The sequence below is a fragment of the Myodes glareolus genome, chromosome 1 (genome assembly GCF_982192425.1).
Source record: "Myodes glareolus chromosome 1, mMyoGla1.1, whole genome shotgun sequence".
NCBI lineage: Eukaryota > Metazoa > Chordata > Mammalia > Rodentia > Cricetidae > Myodes > Myodes glareolus.
The window spans coordinates 49,754,689-49,774,050 of record NC_142026.1 but is presented as its reverse complement, the minus strand read 5'-3'; the positions used below and the strand labels follow the sequence as shown (position 1 = coordinate 49,774,050).

At 41.6% G+C, this 19,362-nt stretch overlaps 1 protein-coding gene and 1 pseudogene across 1 annotated transcript in view; both read right to left on the bottom strand.

Moving 5' to 3' along the window:
- Nucleotides 1–7,898, bottom strand: part of LOC148123322 (zinc finger protein 69-like) — a 32,778-nt gene extending 24,880 nt beyond the window's left edge. The window contains exon 1 of the mRNA XM_087909044.1: nucleotides 7,714–7,898. Coding sequence (XP_087765170.1) covers nucleotides 7,714–7,740 — 27 coding nt within the window. The 5' untranslated portion in view covers nucleotides 7,741–7,898. The remainder of the gene's footprint in view (nucleotides 1–7,713) is intronic.
- Nucleotides 1,641–7,147, bottom strand: LOC148123323 (E3 ubiquitin-protein ligase RMND5A pseudogene; annotated as a pseudogene).
- Nucleotides 7,899–19,362: the final 11,464 nt, after the last annotated feature.

Here is a 19,362-nt window from a genome sequence, read left to right as displayed (position 1 = left end):
TGAGCCTTTAAAACAGTTCCTGTGTTGAACCCCAGTATAAAATGATTTTCACTCCTTCTTTAAAACTATATTTTTGCTATTGTTATGAATTATAATATAGACATTTGTGCTTTCTGATGGTCTTAGGCCAGTCCTGTGATAGAGTCATCTACCCCCAAAGGGAGTTGTTACCAGCAAGGTTAAGAAACCCTACTCTAAACTGATATAAATAAATAAACATCACTTAAGAAAAAATGGAATGAAATTCTTAAACTAGGAAACATTGAAAAATATAGCAATAATGCATTTAAAGAAAATGAATATTAAAAATGATACCAGTAATTCATGCTTTAAAATGAAAAAAAGAGAACACTTATGTATACTAAATTTGAAATGGAGTAGACCCTTCCCTCTTAGAAAGAATGCCATTAATAAGAGACTGTATGACTTTGTTCCCTGTAAACTGTTAGCTACTGAGTGATGTAATATGACGGTGTTACAGTCAATTGCCTGTTTCTCAAACCTTTCAGCTGACTTAACTATGTCAACTAAGATTGTACATATCTGCACAAGAGAGTTCTCTAATGGGAAACTGAATACTTAGTAGTTCAAGCTATCCTCACTAAACTTTACACCCACTAACTCTGTCTGTCTTCATTCACATGGAAGGAATTAATACAAGCAGGGAAATTACAAAGAAAGTCACTCACCATGCCCCAGCAGTCCTTCTTTGTAGTGGAGATCCCTGCAACTCACTGCCTTCAACTGTGACCTAGCTATTATCTAGTCTGTTTCCCCCTGCAGTGGGCACAGAACAATGTTCTTCCTCTCTGGTCTGAAGGGAGAAGCCATGATCCACACACAAATCTTTTCCCTGTTCTGCAATGGACAGTTTCCCGCTCTGCAATGGACAGTCGTCCACTGTGTGACTCAAAAACAATTTTAGAACTGTGTGGTGCTGCAGACATGCAATCCAAGGTTTAGAGTGTTTAGTCAAGAGAACCAGGACAATGCCTTGTGGGGCTACAGACAGGGTTCAAGCACACTGCAGTCAAAAAAGGAGACCTTGACTCAAAATCACTTTTCAAAAAGACTGGAAATTAATTGTAGAATTAATATACCTTTATCACACAACAGGACTTCATTTTGATTGTGACCCTGTAATGGCCCCTTGAGCAGCATTTAGAAGTCAGTTCTTTAATGGCAGAATGGGCATTTGTGCAGGTTGTAAATCAGGCTTGTCTCCTTTGTTATGGGAATGTGGCTAGTTAATCCTGGGGGGCAAACTTTTATGTTTTATCATAATATTCTCTAACAGGCAATGTTAGAATCCCATTACCTTTGGGGTATTTGGGATGCAGTTCTCCCTTACCTAAATTTTGCTTTATGACTTAATGTTTCCCCAAAACTGGTAATTCCCTATACCATCAATTCTACTCTTCTACATCACAGATTAGCAGTGGAGTGCTACTCTATACAGGCAATACTGTTTACAAGCGCCACAGAATTAACTCCAGATGGATCCTAAACCTAAATATTAAATGTTCAAGGTGCAGAAGTTCTGGAAGATTCTAGACAGACCAGGGCAATGTGACTTTGGTAAATCTGTGTTCCATTGCAACAATACAAGCACTAAGGGAGCCCGCATTTCTCAGTGAAATCAACAGCAATGGTATTTCTTTTCTTTATGATTTAAGTAAGGTTTATTGTTACCTTTATTGCCTATAATCTAGAAGATGCAATTTTATTGTGCCTTTGCAAACAGGTTACATCTCTTAAAAAACTGATCAAAAATTTCCAAACATATAGCTCTATATGATAGATTACAGTGCAGCACCTTTCATAATTATAGAAACACTATAGAACCCAGGAGCATGGGGTAAGCCAAAGAAATACAATCCTGATCCATCTCAGCAAGATCATCTGATGAGTTCTTAGTGTGGGTTAGAAAACATGGTGAAGTACATGCACGCTGTGGTCATGAATGAAATGGCCAACAGGGGTTGCTTGCTTGCTTTCAGGGTAATGGGGAATCTGCACACATGCACACTCATTCGCACTCCTGTATCCTTCTGCTTCCCTCCCATCCCAAGACATTCACTCCAGCCCCTTCCCAAAAGAAATATTCAGGCACTAAATCCTAGAGAAGCCCACACCTGCCTAGCTCGGAGTAACTTAAGTTTGCTACTTGAAAGTGTAGGGATCCACCCGTACCATGGAGCGAAGCACATGCTATGAGTCTAGCTGCTTTTTCCTCTTTGGAAATAAATGAAGCGTATGCCTGCTACAGCTTAAAAACGCCTTAAAAAATTTCTCTTACTACACCTTGAAGTAAAATCAACAGTGGAAAATTTGCCCTAAAACTAACAGCCTCATCTGCTACTAAAACACATTTGCCACTCTGTTTTCGATATCTACTCAACTGTAATTCAGAATGGAAAGTCAGTGAAGCTTGTACCTGCTTATGGTGAATACTGCAGTACCACATATAACCTGTCAGCTACAAGCTTATGAAACACCAAGCTTTGTATGTGATCCTTGCTACATATTCCCTCTCTGTGTTCCCCAAGACCACAGTACTCTATCGTAAGATAATGTACAGACAATTCAATGGTGAAAAGTTTGTCTTCACCATACACATCCTAGAGATGAACCTGACAAGCCACATTTCCATACCTTCCCTGAAGATAACTTGAGTCGGCGGACTAAAGAGAAGGACAGCATCTTTGTCAGTCTACTAAATGAGAGGTTGGGCTGGGAAACCAGAGGGCTTGTTTAGTCTACCAGCAGCTGGAATTGTGCAGATAATCCAAGAGCTCTTGGCTTTTGACACTGTCCTAAAGGCTGCCATCTCTGAGGTGGAAACAATACACAGCATAAAAATAAGGAATCTGAGCTGCACAGTCTGTGAGACTGGCTACTGGAGAGGACAACTTGGGGATCCCCATCCCTACACGACCTGGTGTGGGTTTAATGTCTTCCTACACATTAGCTGCTGTGGAGAAAGTAAAACAAAAAATTTACTTCCTTTCTTATTTTCAATTAAATGCTCACACATTCACAAATCACATACTCTCTGAAAATGAAGTGGCAGTTTTTCTTCAATTTTTTAAAAATAAAAAGGCACCAATACCCGTTCATTTATGTATTAAAAGTCTCTATAATCATGACGGAACAGAAATGGCATCTGTGCTGATCACATAAAGAAGAAGAGGAAAAGACAACTTCAGCCACTGCGGAGAAGTTCTGGCTACACCAGAATTTAAACATTGGCTAGTATGATTTTTATTGGTTCAGCAGAGTCCCATGGTGGCCTTGGTCCACTACTGGGAAAGGAAATGACTCTCAAAGAAGCTCTGGCTGTTTCCAATGCTTGTTAGCCATGTGACTGGCAATCGTTGCCTCTAGCATAACCTCCTCTAATAAGAGGCTGAAAGAGACAGATGGCATCCTCCTGCATGCTAGCATGAGCATGGCATCAGGGATGGCTTGGTCTTACACCACTGTGAAGAAGGTTCTAGAGTAGAAAGGTCCTAAAACTGTATTTCAGCATCTTTGGTCAAGGTCTGGCTTCTTCAAATCCACCTCTGCTGCAGTCAGTCTCTCACAGATTAAAAGTTCACACAGGTAAAGAAGAGCCTAGAACCTTATTTTCACGGTAAAACGTCAGATCAAGTTTCTATTCTTGGCCCTTGACCACTGGGGTTATAAGACCTTACTGAGGAAGCTGTAAGACCAAACACTTGCTAAACTCATTCTTTAAAGTTTCATGAGCTTCACAAGAAAACTGCCAATGTGACTCACAGCACCAGGAGGACCAGGCAGAGCCTATGTCCTTAAAATGGCCTGAGCCAACTAGTTGAAAGGTCTTGCTTCCAAAAAGGATTTGCCACCAGTCTCAAGAACATGTCTGTATCACACAAACTTTATGTGAAGTCTAAATGTCATATAGATGTTTGAAGTTGGAAGGTAAGAATAAGTTAGGAGGGGAAAAAAAACCCATAAAAACTAAATTTGGCTGAGGAATAATAGTTATTAAAAAAAAAGCCTGACACTCTAGAATTTAATTCAAAGGAAAACTCATCTATAGTAAACGAGTTTACACCCTCAACAGGATACTGCCTGGCACTATGCCTTTTCTCCGGCAGTTCAGAGGCATCTCAGTTCCCCTTTCACTGCTTCATGGGATATGGGGACCCTACAGAGCATCACACAATGAAGCAGTCATATGAACAAAGCCTGCACTCTGAGCTGGGCCAATCATGATCCCGGCCAACCAACACAGCACACAGGAGCCATCAACATGAAACTGACCATATGGGCATTCCACAGGGCTTTTCTGAGTATTTTTCTTTCCCTTCACAAGCAAATGCCAGCTCTCCCAGGTAAACATTCCAGTAAACCACCCAGGCTAGTACACCACTGTGAATGCCAGCAATTTCTAACTAACTTAGCCCCAAAGCTGTTATCCCCGTTCCCTTAAACCGAGTCCACCTGTAGTTTAAAACAGGAAGAGTGACATTTCTCTTTGCTTCTGTGTTTACAACTTCCTCATTTTCTCATGAAAGTACTCCTATGTTGATATTCAGATCTATGTCAGATGAAACAAAGTTGTAGATTATTTGGTGACTTTCACACAGCACTCTTCTCAAGGTGAAGTATTTCATGGGTTTAAGTCAGAATTGCGTCCACAGAAGTCTTTGCCATGTAATTCTTCATACAGAGAATAACTCTTCCGCAAGGTTCTTTGTGGGGACTGCATTAAATGAAGACACCTCACAAAAGAAAAGACATTATCTGTAGACATTTGATTACTATACAGGTCCACAGTCAACTCAAGAAGACGCTGCAGGGTAGAGGCGTGAACAATATCTAATCCAACACAGAACAACGTGGCCACAGCACAGAAGGTGCTAGTGTCTACCCTTAATGACCTGAAGTGATGAATCTGGCAACTGCATTTAGAACTGGAACATGCTTTTTCCCTTCCACATACACAATGTTTGATGCCAGTGCACATATTTATAGCCACATGCACAACACTGTGTGTCTGTGAGGAACAACTACTGTGATACCCAACCAAGACTTGAAGGCAGATTTCAAAGGACAGGGTGCTAAGACTAAGAGAGCATGTATCAACTTAGGAACATCCTTACTTCAGAATTCCATTTATTAAATATACTTTTAAAAAGCACCTCTTGGTAATAAAAGCAAAGAACCAGTAATATCCCTTTCATTCTCATATCTGCTGGCTAAATTCATGACGGGATTTTAAACAGAAAGCCTGCTAGGCTACAGACAGAACTCAAATGCAAGCGTGCTGACTTTGAAGCAAGAGCTGGAACAGAGAAAAACATCAAAAAGCAACACAAATCTGGAATTCATCACAGCTTTCTTCCTTAAGCCAAAAAGAAAGACAAAACAAAAAAGCAAATTCATTGTATAACCACAATTCAATTTGTCAAACTCCTATGAAGAATTTTCATTTAATTATGTATGTATAACAAGAAAAAAAGTTCTTCCACAAACACGCTCAAGCTTACAATTATCATGAAAAATGACAGAAGTAAAAGCAGGAATATTAAACACAAGTCAGGAATGTCAACTTCTTTCTCTGCTTTTAAGTAACAAAACCACCATATAGTAAATACAACACCTGCACTGAATGGCAACTGCTGGTGTGTTTACTTGATCAGAAACGGAGACCAAGAGTGATAAAAGCCCTATGGAACACCGTCTGGAGCACGCCCTTGTGCACACTAGCGTGTCAGTAGCTTCTGGAGCACAGCTCATAAACCCGGCAGTCCTTGGATAGCTGCAGTCAATGGATCGCTTGTCTTGAATGTACCCATAACTCAGTTTCACTTACAAATTGCAAACAAACTCATTTCTTCAGAAAAATATCTGTTTGGCATCTCCTGGACTTTGTTCCATTGGGCAATATGGACATTTTAAGTTGCTACCATTAAACATTTTATTCAGGGCATCTCTTGATATAATATGACCACAAACCAATTCATGGGTGGATTCTTATCTGTTGTTTGCTGACGAAGAATGGGGCAGGCAAACGGAGTGATACCAGCACTTTTTACCAAGGTCCACTTCAATAGGTAATTCGTCTTTCTGGTTCCAAACTCCAGTACACTGTCTCTGCTCAATCACAGCTTTGATGTTAATTAGTGCGGGCAGTGCCACACAACCTGCTGAGAAACTGACACTGAGAGGAGACTCCACAGAGAGCCCCAGGAGGGCACAAGCATCACGTGTAAAGATGTCACAGATGTCAGCCCACTGATTTGCATCAAGTAGGTGAACATATGGTGAATTCTCAATCCCTTGTCTCAGGTACACGAGGCTTCCCACCAATACCTGAATGTCTTTTTGATGATTCTGAGCGAATGTCTGGAAATTTTTTGCAGACTGTAAGGTTTCCTGCTGATTTGTAGCTCCACCCATTAACAAGCTAATAAAGTACAGTCGGTGTAGCTTAAATTCCAAGGAGCTGTTCTGGGCTATGAGCATTTCTCGGTTGGATACTGCCCACTCGAGAGCAGGTCTCAGAACTCTGACTTTTAATGCTTCTAATATTCGATTTAACTCCACAATGTTTCTTTTTGACTTGGGTCCACAGACGGTCCAGATTCCTGGCAGAGCTCCTCAGCTATATCCAGCATTCTTTGTCGGAAGAAGTGTTCCACCATCACCTCGTTGAGAAGTCGCTGGCTATCTGCCTGCCAGCAGCCATCTATTCCCACACTGCTAATGTCAGAGGCAAAATTCTTATCAATGGCTTTTCCAACTCGAGAAACGCTGCTATGGATGTCTTTGTGATCAGAGGCCAACTTTTGAACAGTGTCCTTTATTTTTTTTTGCAGCACTTTGTCAAAACAAGTGACAGTGTCCCTGATAATTCAGCGTCTTGACCGTGGCTCTGCAGGATCTCCTGCTTGAGGCCGCCAGTGTAGTCGATGAGCTCCTCCAGGCTATGCTGGCACAGCTGCCCATAGCCCGAGATCTTGTGCAACACTTTCTCCAGCTCCCGCTCCACCATCACGCACTGATCCATGCCAAAGACGCGGCGCCCGGCTCCCGGGCACTCGGTGGTCCGCAGCGATTCGGCCCAGGCCCCACCGAGGCCGCGTCCTGCTCCTCGTCCCCCAAGGCAGCGGGCGGCCTGGGAGGCTAAAGTAAGGCAGGCATGCTAGCCACGGCGCCGGGGGGAGCCCCGCGTAAACCGTTCCGGCCCGCTCCACGGAGCCCTTGCCCTGCTGCTCGCGCTATCTCGCCTGCCCCATCCAGCGCCGAGTCCCTCCCCGGGCCCCCTGGCTCCCTGCTTTCCCCTGCCCTCCTGCAGCACCGCCAATTGCTTTTGTTTTCACGGAAACCGGCCAATGACCTGGTTCTCCCGGGCAGCACCAAGAGCCGCGACACGGGAGGGAGTAGCGAGCCTCCCTCATGAGCCAGCAAGGCAAGGTCCCATTCCCAAATCTCTGAACAGGCTCAGTTAAGTTACTCAGCCGCTGCCAGCCAGCTCGGGAATTTCAAAGAACATGCAGAATCATGCAGGTCCACGCACACCCTATTGGGGCAGGCAGGACCAGCAGGACCAGGCAGAAACACAATGAACTCTGCATCTGGTCACCGGCTCCCACCAGGCCAGAGGAGGATGCAGCACACTGTCTCCCATGGCTCAACTAGCCACTTCTCCTGGTCTGAGAATAGCCCCAAACTCACCACATCGTGGTTTTCCATCTTGCCCATGCTCCTTGCTCAGCTTCCCGCACTCACAGCAGAGCACACAAGACCAGTGCTGATGAATTCTCTTCAAAGTCAAGCTTGAAAATGGCTGCCACCGCCAGAAGAATCCTGCACAACTTCTGACTGGCAGGTCACCTGGAGGGTCTGATTGGCTAGTGAGGCCTGAGCAACAAGAGAACCTCCCACAGAGTTATACTGTACTTAAAGGCATAGCTTAGCTGGGTGGTGATGGTGGTGGGGTGTGCCTTTAATCCCAGCACATGGAAAGAAGAGGTAGGTGAATCTCTTTGATATCTAGACCAGTCTAGTCTAAAAGAGCTACTCAAAGGAAAGGCTCCAAAGCTACAGAGAAACCCTGTCTCAAAAGACAATAGATAGATAACAGATTAAAAGGCCTAAAAAATTTTATGCACTTCAAACATGAATTTAATTCATTCCTTCATTTACTCTCTTATTAAACTTTATGTTTAATGTTTCCAGACACTTAGTTCTGTATTAGGTACCAATATACTAACAGGATGTAATGTGGTAGTTCCTAAAGAGCTCACAGCTTTGTGAGGAAGTCAGTTAAAAAAAACGGGTGGTTACAAATTTAAAAATAGAGGATATTAGGAATACAGGAAAGGCTTTTTCAACTCAAACTGGAGTGGTGGTACTAAGGCTTCCCTGAGGCTAGTACCTAGAGAATTTTACTGTGTAGTCCTGACTGGCCTGGAACTCTGTAGATAGACTAAGCTGCCTTTGATCACACAAAGATCCTCCTGGCTCTGCCTCCTAAGTACTGGGATTAAAGACATGCACCCCAATGCTGAGCCTGCTTTGCTGTTTTTAAAAGCTGATTTCTCAAGAACAAAGAGAAGCAGAAGGGCCTTCTAGGGACAAAATGTGTGGTCCATGGTGTGAGGCTGGGAGCTGTAAGAAGCTGTGTATGTTGCAACAGAGCACATAAGGACATGGGTCAGAAGGGAGCAGGGCAGATATCGTTGGACTAGAACTCTGGGTTGAGAAATTTGGGTTTGGAGCTGGAGAGATGGCTCAGTGATTAAGAGCACTGGCTGTTCTTCCAGAGGACCTGAGATCTATTCCCCAAGTACCCAAATGGTGGCCCACAACCACCTGTAACTCTAGTTCCAGGGGACCCAATGCCTTCTTCAGGCTTTCCCAGACATAAAGTAGGAATACAGTACACAGATAACACATTCCCTCAGGACACCTAAATAAATAATGAATAAAAAACTTAATGATTTTATCCTTAATGTCATGGAACACATTAAACACACAGTAAAAATAGTTTAAAGGAAGACATGCAATGACTAGAATGACATTTTGCTCTATAATCAATACTGATTCCCTTCCAGCAGATTGCAGCCTGACAGGGCTCCTGGCAAAGCTGAGGATGACCTCACAGACAGCGGGAGGTGTGAGAAGTCACCATTCTGGGAACTTCTTGGAATACTTATCACTTCAACTACACAGCTTCACTGGGGCTTCGGTCACAGGTTGTAAAATGTGCAGGATTCCCTCTGTCACCTACCCCTGTAGGGACGGTGCTTATTCCTCCTTCCACACTCCAAACTACAGGTACAATAGACAATTCAATGTTTTCTGTATTTTAAGAAATATTTCATTCTTCATTAGAGATAAGATCTTCAACTCTAGCCAGGGAGGCAGGCCTTTGGGTAAATATTATGGCTTCAAGTGTAGTGTTTTTGTGCCATCCTGAGTGTGTGAATGAGTGAGTCTCTGTACCTGTGTCTGTTTCTTGTGTGTCTTCTAAGGTGGGTTCTTTTCCTTTCAATGGTTTATTTTGTCCTATCCTGTTGTGTTAGATTTGCTTTATCTCAAATTTTATTTTATTATTATTCCCTAGAAGCCTGATTGCTTCTAATGAGAGGCAGAAAGGGAGTGGACATGGATAGCAGACTGTAGGGAGGGACCGGGAGGAGTAGAGAGGAGAAACCCTTAATCAGGCTATATATGTGAAAGCAAACATCTTATTGTCAGTAACAGGAAAAAATGAAATGCATCTCCTATGACTTTATCATTATTATCCATCTATGGCCTCTTGGAATACTGCTCTCTTTTGTTTCTTTTAGATTTATTTATTTTATTTTATGTGTATGGGTGTCCTGCTCAAATGTGGGTATGTGCACCATGTTCAGTGCCTGGTGTGCAGAGACCAAATGAGGGTGTCAGATCAGTTATGGATGGTTGTGAGTCTTCATGTGAGTGCTGGGAATAGAACCCAGGCCTTCTGCAAAATGGCCAGTGCTCGTACCCACTGAGCAACCCCTCAAGTCCCAGCAGTACCTTTTTCATGAAGTCCCTTGGAAGACAACAATTTCTTCCTGCTGTAAACAGGTCAAGTTCAAGACTTATTGGTGACATTCAATGTTAGCTTCTTTGTATTGTATATGGGTTATTGTTCTACATGTGCCTGAAGGAGGGAACTGCACATGGTTTAGCTAGGAGCATTATGTGCCTTCTAGCGCAGGGTCGTCCAAGTGTTGAATGAATTGTTTTGATGAACTACACTTTAGTGTGTGATGGTGGTTTTTAGTACCAGTGTCATGGGTATAGAGGGGAGTGTTCAGAGATTCAGTGACACATTATTCTGGGTGTTCTGTGAGGTAGTTTTGGATGAAATTAACATTTAAATGGGTCCATTATGTATAGGCACTTAATCTTCCTAATGTGGGTTGGCCTTGTGCAATCAGTTGAAGATCCTACTAGAAAGAAAGGATTAATCCTTCCCTGGCTTAGAGACTTGCTCATGCATGTTTGTCTGTCTCTAAACCGAGATTTTGTTCTGTTTTGTTTTGTTTTTTCGTTTTTTTTTCCCACGCTTCCAGACTCTGTTTGAAATGTCCTTCTCCCTGGATTTTCAGCCTGCTAGTCTCTGGGCATAAACCATTAGAGCTCTCTTATATGTTTAGCTTGGATAAACACATGGATCCATGATTCTATTGTTGTGTATCTATGGAGAGTTCAAATAATAACACAGCATTTGCATTTTAGAAGTATTTCAGAGAAGGAAGAAGAATTTTCTCTACCATTCCTAGGTCTGCATTGAAAGTAGGCAGTTTTGAAAATGATGTTAGTCTTTGATGCATTCAACTACTAAATCCTCAGTAGCTGAACTTTTCTCCCTACCCATGGTTTCAGGCACATAGGACTTAGGTGGTAACCTCGGTTACCACTATAATGTCTTCTTCAGGCCTGCCTTGCTCTTCACTGAAGGAATGTTCCTCTCACCTCTGAGTCCTTTTCCCTGCCCTACCTCATATGAAGCCTAACTTGGTGAGGCAGACTGGCCAGCTTTGTGACTATGGGAAAAATTGGACTGCCCCAGTGATTCATGTGGTGTTGCAAAGCAGTCTAATCTCAGAATCACTTGGTAAATGAATTGATATTTTCAGGCCTAGGGAAGACAGTCTTAGAGTAACTGCAACATGTGCTTGTGGTGGAGACTTCCTCCAGGAGCCTCAGGGTCAGCACCTTGTGCACTTACAGCATTCCTGTTTGTGCATGTGAAGGCACAGCCTCCCCTAAACAGCACCAGAGAAACACTGCCACAGAAGAAGCACTGGAGAGCCTAGGGCTTAGATGAAAGGAGAGATGGCAGGAATACAATGCCAACACTCCAGAAGCTGAGGCAGGAGTGTTGTTGTTCGAAGGCAGCCTGTGCTATGTAGGTGAAATGCTATTTTGAACTCAATATCTAAACCAATCGAGTGAAACAAATACAGCAAAAGTCTTCCCCCTCCCTACTAAAACGACACAATTGAAAAGAATGGTGACAGAATCAACCATGTACACATCTCTGTTGAAGTTTTAAAGGCCAGGCAGTGGTGGCACATGCCTTTAATCACAGTAGTCACATTAGTTAGCCATAAAGGCCAGGTGGTGGTGGTACATACCTTTTTTTTTAACATTTTTTAAAAAAAAAAACTTTATACAAAGAAAACAACAATACACATGCAAATGTGGTCAGGGGAAAGCCAAGAGTCCCCAGTGCTCCAGGTGGTACATACCTTTAATTCCAGGACTAGAGAGAAATTTAAGGTGGGAGGAGACAGGCCTCAAGCTCCGTCTGAGGATTCATGAAGGCAGGATCTACCATTTTGGTCTGAAGTAGAGGTAAAAGCCGGTGGTTATCTGTATTGCTATTCTGAAACTTGAGCTTGAATGCCAATGTCTATCTGGGTTTTTATTAATGATGCAATACAAGTACTCTACCAAATGAGAATCACCGGCGGCAGATGGCTGTATCTTGAATTTTGCTTGTATTTTCTTACAGTTTCATAGTTTCAGGTCTTACAAAGTCTGGGCTTCACTTTGAATTTGTTCTAGTTCAGGGTAAGAGATATGGATCTAGTTTCCTTCTTGTCTGTGTGACTATCCAGAGCACCAACTGTGGGAGAGCTTTATCTCCCAATGTATGTTTGTTGTTATTGTTATGGTTTTGAGACTGGCTTTCTATGTAGTACAACTCTTTCCTAGAACATCCAGTATAGACCAGGACTGTGGAATGACTACATCTGATAAGCCTGAGAGTCAGCTGGTCTAGACTGATAGTAAAGAGAATTGGTGGTAGCTATATTCTTAAAGTCAGCCTGGGTCTGCCAGAGGGTCTTGACCATAGCAGCTAAGTCTGACAGGAGATGATGTGGGCCTATGGACAGTGGCCACATCACTTCAGCAGATTCTCTGTCCTGGGTAAAGTGTGGAATATACAAGGCTTACCCCTTCCTAAAATAATCCAAACTTGTTTCAACCTGTTCCTGTGCTTGTATCATTGGTATTGAGCCTATTTTGGCTGGGACCCTGCAACACAGGCTAACCTTGGACTCACAGATAAGCCACCTGCCTCTGCTCCTGAGTACGTAGATTAAAAGTGTGCACTACCATTCCCTACCAAATGTATGTTTTTGATAGCTTTGTTAGAAACAAGGCAGTGGTGGCTGTGTCAGCTCATTTCTAGATCTCCTGTTGTATTTATTGGCTCTGCATTTCTGTCTTTGTGTGAGTGCCATGTTCTCTTTTTTTCTGTGATTCTGTTGCATAGTTTAGAGATCAAGTAATGTGGTCCCTATGTGATCAGAATAGTTTTGGTTACTTAAGATCTCTCTGGCTTTTGTATAAAACTCAGGACTTGTTTTGTTGTTCTAGGAAGAATACTATTCAGATTTTGATGGAACGTATTGAATGTGTTCAATGGAACACGTAGATAACTTTCTTCAATACAGTCATTTTTCCTAAATTAATTCTACTCATCCATGAGCCTGGAGACTGTTCTGCTTTCTACTGTCTAATTCAGTTTTTTTCTGATGTTTTCATTGAGAGGTCTTTCATGTCTTTGGTTGGGTATAGTCTTAGTTTTTTGTTTTTCTTTTCCATTTATTTTGTGACAGTATTGTGAATGTGATTTCTGCTCCTGTAGGTTACTGGGCTTTGCTTGTTGATTTTTTCTTGGTTCTTTACTGAAAGTACTTATCAGATCTAAGAGGTTTTGGGGAGTCACTTAGGAATAAGGTGAGTGTAGCTCTTCCTTTCTTACATTTATTTCCTTTTATTTCTTTCCTTTGTCTTACTGTTGTAGCTCAGGCTTCAAGCACTATACTGAGTATGAATGAAGAGACTGGGTACCCATGTTTTCATCGAGATTTTCAGGGAAAGGCACTCAGTTTCCCTGTAGTATGATGTTGGCAGTGTATCATCTGCATTGAACCTTTGTCATGTGGACACACATTCTTGTGATCAAGGGATGCTGAACTTTGTGAAGGCTTTCTGAACATATTAAGGTGATTATCTAATTTATTTCCTTATCTCAAATTATGTACTGTATTATTTTTCTTGATTTACACATGTGGAATCAATTATATGGGAGGTTTTACAGATCTTCATGTTATCCTTTCTCAGAGGTCAGGTTAATCTTTCTGTCATTTCAGTTAGCATAATGCTGTCTCCATGAACACCACTCTCTTCCTCTCCATAGATCCATTCCTTACAGAGTCAAACTTCTCCACCTAACTTTAATATACTTGAATAGATTTTGTTCCCTGTCGTGCAACAGACATTGTTCTCATCAAGAAAATAGTGTTGAGACTGTCCCATAGTACAATAGATGCATCTCCTGTCATGTCTCCTGTGATCACAGAGCACATAAGGAGGTAACTATTGCTGCTTTGGGTCACACCTGTTTTACTGCCACTTCTGCCTTCCTCTCTCCTCTCGTATCCTCTCCTATTCTCTCCTCTCCTCTCTTCACTCCTCTCCTCTCCCATTTACTTTGTCACCCATGTTTCCATCCCTTAAAGATCAGTGTTCAGCAGTGTTTTGTCCCGTGTCCTATATCTTTCTTCATGTGCTCACAGAGCCCTCTGTTTCCTGATTTAACTGGCATATGATGAACAAGTCCTCTTTCTTGAGGGGTATGTAGACCTCATCTGGCTGTTGGGTTAATGTGTTTGAATATATAGCATGTCTAGGAAACTGACTGTTTATGGGACAGAGTCATAACTGTGTTACTCAAATCACCCTTGAATTTATTTTTATTTTGCTTTACTTTTAGACTTGTTTTAAGTGTATGAGTGTTTTACCTGTGTGTATATCTGTATACCACATGTATGCCTGCCTGGAGAGGTGAGAAAGAGCATTAGATCCTCTGAAATGGAAAGTTATGGATGACTGTGAGCTGCCACATGGTGCTAGGACCAAATCTGGGTCCTATCTAAGACCAATACATATTCTCAACCAGTAAGCAGTATCTCCATCCCCAAGTCTCAAATGCTTGATTTTCCTGCTCCAGCCTCCGTGTTGCCCTGATATCAAAACAGCTATTATTTCAAACTTGGTTCCTGAAAACAATGCTATTTTTCCCTCAGTCTACAGTATCCCACAAAACACATTCAAGCAACCTGGCTACTGGTATTAAAGGTGTCTGCCATTATGCCCAGACATTACTATTGTCCAAACATGTGTGCATATCAGAGATTGACTTTGTATAATTAGTTCTCTTCTCCTATGTGTTTGTGGGTTCCAGGATCAAACCCAGGTTGCCAGGTTTATGTTGCAAATTGTCACCCATTAGCCCCCAATAATTCAGTTTTTGTTTTGTTTTGTGAAGCAAGGTTTTTCTATGACTATCCTGGAACTACTATGTAGACTAGGCTGACCTTGAACTCATAGATACCTGCTTGCCTCTGCTTCCAAAGTGTGGAGATCAAAGATGTATGTCCCTATTCCTGGCTCCCAATCATTAAGTTTTGAGAAGACTATGTACTCCATATCTCTGGACATTTCCAGTCCTCTGTTTAAATACTCAGGCTAACAAACTGTGTTCTTGTTCTGTAGATTGCCATACCAGGCTTGCCTCTGCATTCAGTTTAATGTCATCATCCCTAACTCATTGTCTATAATACAGGGAATCTCATGACACACAATTCTGATGTCAAGGTTTGTTAATACAGCCTTTTAGTGGTTCTCTGTTCCCGTGGGATGCATTTCCATCCAGTCAGCTTGATTGCCAAAGGTTTTGTTATGTCCCAACCTTGAAAATCTTGCTTCCAGTCTTCTCTTTGCAAACTCCTTCCCTACCTAACAGCATTCTTAGGGTCTCATCTAAATGACTTTTCCCTAAACATCCCTGCTCTGTACTGTGTCTGAGCCCCTGGGTGTCTGTGTATCAAGAACACTCTGACTTGTTGCTTGTGTGTCTAGAACACTTACCATTATTTCAGCTGCTTGTCAGTTGTTGCTTTATGTATCACTTCTGTGGTCCTGTGGAAGTAGCCAGCACTGTCCTCCTGTCTAGCATTTGCCATTTCCTCTGGGATGAGAGAGTAGATGAGTGCACTGTCAGCATCTTATAAGAAGCAACTTCATATTTCCTGTGGAATTCTACAGCCTAGACCAACTCTCTTTTGCATAACCAATGCTCACATCTATAATATACTTCTGATGTCACTAAAGGACTGCTCCTTCAGACATGCTTCTGATTAAATAGTTGAGCAAAAAGTGCAGAGTTGTTCGCAAGAGAGGAAAAATAAAGCTTAATTGTTGTGTGATTCTTTGTGTTCTGAAATAGAAAACTTGTTTGGAGTCAGAGATTGGAGCTAGCCACTAGCTAACCATAGAGGTCTGGAGGACTATACAGACAGATAGAAAAAGAGGAAGGGTGGGGATGGGTGGTGGTGGTACACTCCTTTAATCCTAGCACTCAAGGCAGAGGCAGACATATCACTGTAAGTTCAAGGCCAGCCTGGTCTACAAGAGCTAGTTCCAGGACAGGCTCCAAAACTACAGAGAAACACTGTCACTAAAAATAAGAGAAAGAGAGAGAGAGAGAGAGAGAGAGAGAGAGAGAGAAAGAGAAGGTGGGTAGAAAGAAGATATGAGCCCTTTTAGGTAGATAGGGGATAAAGTTTTTGTCATGATATTAATGGTCATATAGACTAATAATTAATTTTATTAAAAGGTTTCTTCTAGCTTACTTTGTATGATTTCAGAATTGAGTCTCTATCAGGTAGCTAGGAATTACGTTTTGTACTCTGGATGTACATAAATTATGGTCCTTTAACCTCTTCGAGATCTACCCCGTATGACATTTAAAATGCTTAAATTTTCTGCAGTGACCCATTACCATGCCTATCAGTGACTTTGAAGTTCTCAAAGTGGGGCCCCACAATGACAATTCCACCATGATTGTGGCACTATCACTAAGCTGACAAACACTACCCAAAGATTGGCTTTGGGCAGTAAACTGCTCAGCACAATTTCAAGGTGTTGAGCTGAGACATTCCAGCCTCACAGATTTCCCTAACCAGGACATTGGGTAAGCTCTGCACTTTCCATTATACAGAGACTGAACAACAAACGATAAAATAATTTCTCTCAGAACTTGACAATATCCCAAGATTTCAGGGCTCCTAAAGATGCTGCCACTCCCAAACAAAAGGAAGTAATTTTAAGACATGATACCCACATTCCCAAGAGGTTGGATGGGCAGTTTTTGGTCATTAAGTGGTTTATGGATATTTGTGATTGTTTAGTGGGGGCTAGTTACAAATTGTGCCAATTAGTTGTGGGAAGTGACTTGTTTGTTACCAGCTGCTCAGCCCCAAAATAACCACACAGAAACTGTATTAATTAAATCATTACTTGGCCTATTAGCTTTGACTTCTAATGGGCTACGTCTTATATCCTAATTTATCCCATTTTACTTAGTTTATATTTTTACCATGAAGTTAGTGGCCAACCAGCAAGGTTCCACCTGACAGCTCTCATCTTTCCCCTCTGATAGCTACAATACATTTCACGACTCCACCTTCTTTCTCCCAGCATTCACTTTAGTTTTCCCCACATACCTCTATTCTGCTCTGTGCATGAGTTTTTTAATTAACCAATGATAATCACAGTATACAGAGGGAAATCCTATATCATTATTCTGATGTTGAATATTACTTTAACTTTGCCAATGTGTTACATTTGTTTATGTTGTGGAATATTACTTTACCTATGCAAAGATGTGTTATACTTGTTTATGCTGCATTTGTTTAATTATGTAAAGATGTATAAGGCAGCTGATTTGTCTAAACAAAGGCTGAATAGCCAATAGCTAGAAAGTAGAGGGATAGGTTGACCTCCTAGGCAGAGAGATTACATAGGAGAGAAGGGGGAGAAAATACGAAGATGTCTGGGCATAGCCAGCCAAGCAGGGCTAGCCAGGCAGATACAGAATACGACATGCAGAATGAAAGAAAGGTTAAAAAAAAACTAAGGCAAAACATAGATGAAAAGAAACAGGTTAACATAGGTTAGAAGAGGTAGCAAGTAACGAGCATAAGACCAAGCATGCATAATTAATAAGTTTCTGTGTCATGATTTTGAAGATGGTAGGTGACTCAAAAGAATTCCTGTTACATTATTTCTTGCTTCAGTTTCCTCCCCTATTCAGTTTTCAAAATTAAATAATACATTCATAATGCTTGGCAACATCAGTCTTGCAGGAAGATTGACAATGAATTCAGATCTTAAATATTCTTTTACCAACCTTAAAATTGAATACTCTTGGTCATCTCCTCTCCAATTTACCCATAAAAGTATTATATTGGCATATATTAATGATGTACAGTGGGTTCCACTATGACATTTTAATAGATGTATATATTTTTACTTATGTTCTTTTATTATTTTTTTGAGAAATATATTTTTGTACATTCCCCACCGTTCTCCCCTTATCCTCTCTCCCATGGTCCCCGTGCACCCAATTTACTCAGGAGATCTTCTCTTTTTCTACTTCCCAAGTAGATTAGACCCAAGTATGTCTCTTAAGGTCCTCTTTATTATCTAGGTTCTCTGGGGTAGTAAACTGTAGGGAGTTTTTTTTCTTTCCTTTATGTTTAAAAGTCAATTATGAGTGAGAACATATTATATTTGTCTTTCTATGTCTGGATTACCTCATTCAATATTATGTTTTCTAGATCCATCCACGGTTTTAATCTTGGACATTCTGTTAGGTGTAAGAAGGATTCTCAGAGTTGTTTTGATTTGTATTTCTCTGATGGCTAAGGATGTTGATCATTTCCTTAAGTGTCTTTCAGTCATTTTAGATTTGCCTGTTAAGAGTTTTCTATTTAGGTCTTTACCCCATGAAGTCATGAAGCTGACTTGATTTCTAGGTGTCAGTGGAGCTGGTTGTTGTCAGCCTTGCTCCCCATCTACATATTTAGGGCCTGGATATGTAGAAAGACTGTATTTTCTCTTACACTACCATCACCACCAACAATAAAAATACAAAAAGGTTTCAAGAGTAGAGCTGAAAGCTAAAGGGCAAAACACTAACTTAACATAAATAAAGTTCTGAACTAGGTAATTGCTAATTAACAAGTATACCTTTCACCTTTCGACAACTATACCATGGTCTCGTAGCCATATTGATGACTTGAGCAGAAAAATATTGGAATTCTACTGGTGGTGACAGAGCTATTGTATCTCTAGTAAAAGAGGAAAAGGGAAGGTGACGGGACCTTCCCTCAAGATTCTGGTCCTGTACTCTCTGCTCCTATCTCCTGTGGAACTCACATATCTTCCTCTTCTAACCTCTCTCCCCTAACTTGTTGTTTAGCCCAGACCCAAACACCAGCAGACACTCTTTGCTAATCCAAGAACTGCTCCTGCCAGGGAAACAAGTGGGCAGATATTGTGTCCACACCTCTCCTTCTGTTTTCCATATACAACCCCCAAATACTTATACCAGCTCTGTAGCAGGGAACCTACTGCTGCCTCCCTTTCCTCTCTGGTCCCATACCCAGTACATCACAAAGATCTTCTCCTCCAACTTATACCATCATCTCACCCCCAACACCAACAGACATTCCCTGCAAACATACTAGCTGAACAGGCAAGGGAAGCAAATAAGCTAACTGAAGACCTTCAGACTCCTTCCTCTCCTCTCCTCCAAACCCAGTTTTCTAGTCTCATCCCTATCTATGCAGCAGGTAATGCAGCAGATAATGTATTTTCCTTCTCTGTCTGCTGATATCTGTAGGTCCTATAGACCTTCCCCTCCTAAACTGCCTCTCTCCATTTGTTGCTTTATATGAGCCTACAACTAGGAAGCAT